This window comes from Trachymyrmex septentrionalis, unplaced genomic scaffold (assembly GCF_001594115.1).
Source record: "Trachymyrmex septentrionalis isolate Tsep2-gDNA-1 unplaced genomic scaffold, Tsep1.0 scaffold171, whole genome shotgun sequence".
NCBI lineage: Eukaryota > Metazoa > Arthropoda > Insecta > Hymenoptera > Formicidae > Trachymyrmex > Trachymyrmex septentrionalis.
This window is the reverse complement of record NW_017304876.1, coordinates 197344-205374: the sequence shown is the minus strand read 5'-3', so window position 1 is coordinate 205374 and position 8031 is coordinate 197344. Positions and strand designations below refer to the sequence as shown.

The window sequence follows — 8031 nt, the reverse complement described above, 5'->3', positions numbered from 1 at the left end:
GGGGGGAGAAATTTGCGCGCCCGCGACGATGACTTTTGAAATATCAAATGTGATATGCGGACTAGAAAGGGTCGACGACTTCGAATAAAATTTTCAACCATCGCCGCATCACCGCGTCATTTGCTCTCGTCGTCAGGCGGCTTTCGAAGTTTCTTGACGTTCGCGCAGTTAATCATTCATAAGCTACGCGGCGTATACGTTATTTTTAGACGCCACGCGAACGCCCGTGCTTTTGCAATCAACGAATACAATTCGCCGCGGTACGAATACAATTTACCGTTGGAATGCAATCGTCGCGAAGTGACCACCCTCCTACCCAAAGGGCCACGGGGATATTAAGAAGGAAAAGAAAACAAGAGGGAGCGGAAACATAGGGCCGATAAATATGAACGAGTTACGAAGGAAGAGCGTACCAGCTGCGATTGCGATATAAAAGTACGTGTGTTAAAAACCTCTTGCCAACGTGTCCGCACTTGTAGATCTTGCTCACGATTCCCGGGTACTTTCTTCCAAGAAATCCACATTCACGGGAGACATGAAGGTACGATATAACGTGAGAAAATCCTTCTTTCCGCGATTTAAGTGCGAAGTCAGGAAGTGGCGGCTTAAGGACGACAGACGCACGAGGCAGGTATCGCAGAAATATACTGTCTATATAAGTATATTTATATGATTCCCTCTCTCTCTCTCTCTCTCTCTCTCTCTCTCTCTCTCTCTTTCTCTCTCTCGTTCCCTATATGAAGACTATTCTCGCGCGGTCGCAAGTACAGAAATACCGTTCTCGGACGTGCGGTCGGCATAAAATATTTTTTGCTGGTGAAAATCCGCTATCTCGGCTCCGAGGCGAGGAACCGCGGAAACACAGATCTCCACTTTGCGCGACCGCGAGAGGAAAAAGGGGGTGGGGCGACGACGGAGACGCGAGAGCAGAGAGAGAGTGCATCGGACTTGACGAACTGGATCCGCACGTTGGATGGCACTCGCCCTCTCGACGGTTATTGCGAGTATTTCATACCGCTTTTATGACCCCCGCGGCCATCGCCGTGTCGCCTTTTGTCAGAAGATAATTCAAGCCGGCTCCTCCTTCCTCCGGCAAACGTCAAATCGGACGTGACGTCTGTACGTTAACTTGGCGCCACTCTGAAACCATCTGACCGGCCGCGTGGGCAGCCGTAGGTCGTTTTAAAATGTCAACATCGTTCTCTCCATAAGTTTTTCTCGCGGATGTAGTATATATTACGCTGAGAAAAAAAATTTAGTTAATTTTAATAAGTATTTCGTTCAATAAACTGCCAACTAAACATTTACTTACAGTAAGTAAATATTTGTTCCATAAAAGAAATGATTCTTAAATCAAATTGACATTTCTTGCATATCAAATAAATATATCTTTAGATTTAACAAATATTTAATTGGCAGAGTATTCAACTAAATATTTATTAAAATTGATTATATTTTTTTTTTCCGTTAGTGTACGTACACTAAAAAGTTTACTAAATCGTAATGCATATTTCTTGGAATAGTATCCTAAGTAAACATTTACTTACATTAAATAAATATTCACTCAACAAAAAGGAAATACAAATATGTATAATGAGACTCGAAAGAATATATCAGTGAAACACGTAAAAAAGCCCATCAGAGGCTACATCAATTATTCGGATGCACAAAAATTCTTTATTTTTCGTGTGAATGTAACAAAACAAATAAAATATACGTTTCAACCCTTCAATTCGGATCCTTATCAAAATATAAAATATAAATCGAAATTACATAATTAACGCAAATTCCAAGTTGATGATTCCCGATAATTATTTCTTCGTTGTTCTTTATCCAAATGTCAAATTAGCTATGTAATGAATAGATCAATGAATTGAAGGGTTGAAATGTATATTTTATTTGTTTTATTATATTCACGAAAAATAAAGAATTTTTGTGCACTCGAATAGCTTGATGGGCTTTTTTACACGTTTCACTGGAAAAAGTAATAATTAAATTAATAATTTTTATATCAAATAGATATATGTTTATACTTAGATATACGTGAATATTTACTTGGAACTACTCGAGCGAATATTCATTAAAATTTAGTACTTTTTTTTGAAAAAGTGTATATGGCGTCCACGACGCACGTGGCAAACAAAAATTATTATTTCGTTCTAGAGACGACTGTTATTGCGTTATAACGATGTTTGTATCATAACAAGCATTTATTACGTTCAAAATTAAAAACACTGACATTTATTTCGTTGTTTATGAGTATATTTTCCTATTCTAATTTTGACGTGCGTATTCGTTGCGTACATTCATGTGTATTTATAATCACAGTTTTTTATTTTCACTGAATATCCTCATGCTTTAAACTGAAATATAACACAAAATATAACATAAAAAAAATGATAAAAATAATGATACAACTGCGCATATTTCAGTGGAAGGAATATCCGAGGTTATCGATGATATTTATGTTATTCTTTCCCGATGAAAAGCAAAAAAGTCACTGTAAACTTGCCGCGCGTATAAAAAATAATATTGTTATTTTCTCATAAATACCGCCATGAATGTATAATGTTCGTAGATTTTCGCAAGGCAATTTATCCACGTCGGGGTGTTCCGGAAACTATGCAAACGTACGTGATGAACGAAATCCGTTCGTTGAAGACACAGAACAAACTCGGGATGAGGCGAAATCTGCATATGCTATTACGTTTCCTTTTGCCAAACAATGGCCGTATTGTGTTCGTGTACGTACATCACGGCGGGCAAATAGCGTCGTCGAAATCGCGAATTGGGATCGTCAATATCAATCTCGAATAGAGCGAGAGGATGTAAGCGGATCGAAGGGACGTCGAGCGAATGGAAAATAACGATTGCCTGATATCAGTCGGCTGGAAGGTAATAAAATAAACTTTCCCTGCGCGTGCAAAGTCTGCGCTCTGTAAAAAGAATCCGTTCGCCTGTGCAAATCGGAAAGTACGAGGTGTCAAATACCTTTCGTCGTGAAAAAAAAGTGAGAAATATTTTGACGTTCCAAAACGTCGAATCTCCTCTTGCACGTAAGTCGTCTGCACCTCAACGTTTCACGTATCAAGTTAAATTACCTTGGTAAACTTGAAATTAAGGCTTACTTGTGAAGTAAAAGATAAAATTGCAGTCTTCAAGATCGTCACGAATCCCTAATTAAAATTCCAGATAAAATTTCATAATTTTACCTAACTTTCAATATTTACACATTTTTTTGTATTTTCGTCTTAATTGGGTAATCGTCGAAAAAAATATTGTTAAAAGATCGCTCAACAGCAGCAATATAAATTATTGTTGTTACCGACACCGTTTGCGTTTTTTCATTGTTAAGTTAGAATTTCAAAACTGCGTAGGTGTGAGGTATACATATATATTAAATTTCTTTAAAGTCAAGAATTTTTAATTTCCAGAAAATTTCACAAAATTCCCTAATTTCCAGTTTTGCGCGGGCAACCCCGTATTTTTTCCAAGTTGTCGTTTACATATTACAGCCCACATATTCGCGTACAAAAAAATTGAAATAAACACTTTGAAACTTCCTGAGGATTTTCCTTGACTTTCGCCACACGTCCTTTCGTCTTCAACCAGTTATCCTTGATATTCAATCGAGTCCGGGCGCCATTCTCCGGCGTTCAAAATAAAATCCCGTATTCCCGCGAAAAGCGGGAGATCGGGCGTTTCGTCTGGACCAATAAAACTTGATCGCTTCCAAGGTGCGAGTGTCGTTTCGCAGTCGCTGAAACGATCGTTCCTCGGCGGCCGTGCGCAACATCGCGTTTATTATCGTTGCATCGGAGCGTGTCGGAAATGGCCCGTAAACGCGGCTGTTGGCACAATTCCGGGATATTCCTAGAGTTATTGTTGGAGCACCGATATTCTCGCGTGCGCGCGCGTTATCGATACATTTCGTCTTTTCGCGAGGAGCAAAAATCGGAGCAATGCACTTCGTCTTCCGCGAAATGATTCGGAATACTTGTGAGAAGTCGCTTCTCGTTCGCACGTTGTAACGAAACATCGAATGTTTCCGATGAAACGAGCTTATTACGATCGAGCTTACGATCATGATAGCTCGTATTACTTCGCCCCGATGTTCCTCGGTCTCTTGCAGTTTCGTGCGCACGTTTTTGCTTATTTCAACACGAATTATACGGGAGACTTTCGTACGCCATGTGCGAGATGTTGTAAAATTCTTGCGTGTTCCAAACCGAATTTCGACCGTTCATTTTTACATGACAAAATATACTGCCTCTTGCACACGTCCAAGTATCACTTCACTTCGATCTTTATATAGATCGGACAGATTGGCCGTTCATTTGAATCGATTAACCCGACTCCGTGGAGTGAGCGAATCAGTCGGAATACGAAGATAAGCGGATCTTCCAGTCCGTGCAAACGAGTTTATCTGCATTGCGCGGTAGCAAGGTCGCGAGACTTTTAACTTTTATTGGTAACGGCCATTCTTTGAAAACTGCAGAAAAATGCAAAGAGAATATTCATTGAGTTTCATGGCCGGGCGCGTAAGGTAAATGTTTGCGCGAGACAAAGGTCTGGTTGGCCGATGTCTCGCGTGACGAACGTGCGACACGTGTTTACGAATTTCTCTCGATCTCGGGAAGAAACTGCGCCGAAGGAATAAACGTTATTATTTTCCACCAGTGGAATGCTGGCAAAAGCCGTGCCCGTCGGCTGCAAGGTTGGCGAGGCACGCCTCGAGAATCGGCTGGCAATGCCGTTCTGTTGAATTTAGGGGGACCATCAGCTGGTCAATCCCGAGCCACGACGTCTCGGTTAATCCGACCAGATTGCAGGACGATCCTTCGTTAATCCATCGATAAATCGGCTGGTTCCGAATTCCTCGTACATGGATATACCTCGGAGAGACAATTCTCGCGGAACGTAATTAAATTCACGCCACCCATTGATAGCAACATTTCGAGTTCGTTTTATTTTCTTGTATATTTCTCTCTATATACAATTTTCAAAGTGAATCTCACTCTAGAAAGTAAAATCACTCTTAAAAATTGAAGCATTGAGCTACTCTTACTGGCTCAATTTTCATACTTTAGAAATTCCACTCCAACGCTCAAGAAGAGAGTCAATTAATATTATTATATATATATATATTTTTAATAATAATTTCACTTAACTAATATTGCTTTACTAATATTGTTTAATTAATATTGCTTAGAGTAAAATGTAACCCGTTGATTACAAAGAGAAAGCATAACTATGCTGCAAGCCATATATTGTACGAAGAAGATTGAATTTTGCATTGCAGAGAAATTTATTTATTAGCGTACAAAAGCCTTTTGTGGAATAGAGAATAAATTAATATCCGTACAAAAGAAACGAAAAACTGTTATTCCGTACAATTTATCTAATGAAATCCGTTATTCATGAATAGAACACACGCAAATGAGCGTGTGTTCGTTTAAAACAGTCAAAGTTAAAACATGATAAATTATTTCTACGGAAACAATACTGGAAAATGAATGAGCATGATGTATTACGGTTTCCTTTTTTTTTTTTTCAATTGCGACGAGGAGAATGTTTACTTACCTCTCGGTGGTGCTTTTCACGAATTCGCCTTTCCAGAGACCGCACGTCAATTCGCGAGCAGTTACAGCGAAAAACATAAGATTTACAGCTAGAAGCACTCCGATCGGTCCAAAGAAATACGCCAGGATTTCCATGTCACCTGCAAGGCAAACAGAACGAATCTAAAATTCTGTAGAAGATAAAAAACCGCAGTCTGCTTAACAATCACATAATATACGATTATTTCACTCGTACGCAGTTATGTTATAATAAATAATTTTTATAATTGCTCATTTACCCAGATATAATTTATATCGCAATGATTTGTGAGAAAATAATATGTGTTATTTTCTTATCGTATTGCACTGAGAGAAAAACCTAGTAATAGCTATAAATGTATTTTGTTTAGTATAATATATTGATACCATATTTAATAAACATTATCAAACGTAATAATAGTAATAGACCGTTTGGTAATAATTATATTATTAAACATTTAGAAAAGTAAAATTAGCATTTAGTTGGTTCGACTAAACGCTCATATTTTAATTATATTAATTGAATATGTGATTGAAATTATTTTACCAAAGCACTTATTAATCATTTATTACCTACATTGAAAAGAATACTAAATTTCAATGAATATTTGTTCGAAAAGTAAATATTCACTAAATGTAAACATATATTGATTTGATACAAAAACCATTACTTTAATTTAACTATTATCTTTTATTGAATAAATATTTATATACTATATAAGTAAGTATTTACTTAAATGTTTACTCAAGGAAATATGTATTAAGATCTAGCAAACTTTTCTTCAGTGTAGCCTGAAAATTTCACGCGCAAACGTGGAGCCCCTACAATTCCTGTAAGTAATAATAATGCTGACGACGTTTACGCGATCAAAACGGTAGTAATGGGGTTCCCTAGAATTCATGTTTCACAAGGAAGGAAACAAACGCCAATTTCTATTCTGGCTTCGCTAACGGCTCATCGACACGAAACGGTCCTTGCACCTGAATTAATCATATGGCGATTCCCGTCCCCGTGGGACGACTCGGAGCCAGGTCGATGTATTTCCAGATTTTGAGCGGCGTAGATATGCGAGATGGCGGTGGCTGTTTCGCGCCGCATACGCAAACTGGTTCAATAATAAACGGCGCGATCAACTAAATGACCGGCGGGTTTATCCTCGCCGATGTTTAATTCGGCGCATCTCCGATAATTCCGACAGCGGCGTCTGTTCGAATGATGCGCTATTCGCACCAGAAAATGCCAACAAGATGCTGATTTTCGCGTACCTATCAGCGAGCCAGGAAAATGGAAGCTAATTCTTGATTCTTGACATTTTAACACGTCGCAAATTATCCCGCTCCTACAAAATATAATTAATTAAAATCACTCACGCGATTCTCGAAATTGCAAAAATTCGTTCTACGAAATTGTAAAATTCCTATCTATCGACGAGGAGAGAGACGCGAGAAGAGAAAGGCGCGTCTCGGAATGCGGAAGGCGAGTTTTCGTAATGCACGCGAGCGGAAATAGATGGACGGATTTATGACAAACAAATAAATCGTCGACGGTGTCGACCTGTCGACAGACGCGGGGTTTATTTTCTTGTCCGTATCGACGGGCGGCACGTTACGACGGAAAGAAAATAGGGACGTCGCGCCGGCCGGAAGTTCGTTTTCGAACGAACGTCCTGAATGTGCGACGCGTCTCTCTCATTTATTCCTAATTATTTATGACTCCGGGCGCGGAGAACGCTCTATCGCGTAGTTCTCGCGATCGCAAACGATAATAACCAATGGGGCGAGACGCACTTTGTTTCCGTTATCCAATAATGTCCGATAGCCGATAACTTCGCCGTAGCGTCATTGCACATTTGTCTCTCCCTCTCTCGTGAATAGCGTTGTTTACGCACTACCCGCCCGCACATATCTCAAGCGATTAAATTTTTTGCTCTTTTCGTAATGCGCATGCACCATTTCCAAAAGGGACGTAATTATTCCTCACCCCACAATTGATCGCGGGATTAACCCTTCACCCGATTTTTAATTAAACCCTGTTAAACCTCGCAAAATATTATACTTTGTCTTTTTTTTTTTTTTTTACGATTTTGTGAGAATTAGATAAAATAAGTAAAGAAGAAAAAAAAAAAGACAAACATGTTCAATATCGTTTAATTTAATATCGTTTGAGGAACAGTGATCTCTCTTGTGGTATACCAGAAATTACATTCGCTTTTGTGCAGGGATAGTTTCCAGAATTATTCGCATTTATATACAAACTCTTGTTGCTAAAAAGTATGCCAAGAATATACAGCTCGCAATCCTTTTGAAATGCATTTCGGAAGCGTTGTAACAATGCTAACAACCGCGAACTTTTGTTTTCTCCCGTTGTCGCTTTCGTCTGTTATAATTCTCTCCTCTGTTCACCTATAAATCCTGCTATTTTTTTTTTTTT

At 38.9% G+C, this 8031-nt stretch overlaps 1 protein-coding gene across 1 annotated transcript in view; it reads right to left on the bottom strand.

Moving 5' to 3' along the window:
• LOC108746451 (probable G-protein coupled receptor Mth-like 1) overlaps positions 1-8031 on the bottom strand; it is a 163815-nt gene that overhangs the window by 5518 nt on the left and 150266 nt on the right. The window contains exon 6 of the mRNA XM_018483236.1: positions 5584-5722. Within this exon, the coding sequence (XP_018338738.1) occupies positions 5584-5722 (139 nt within the window). The remainder of the gene's footprint in view (positions 1-5583; positions 5723-8031) is intronic.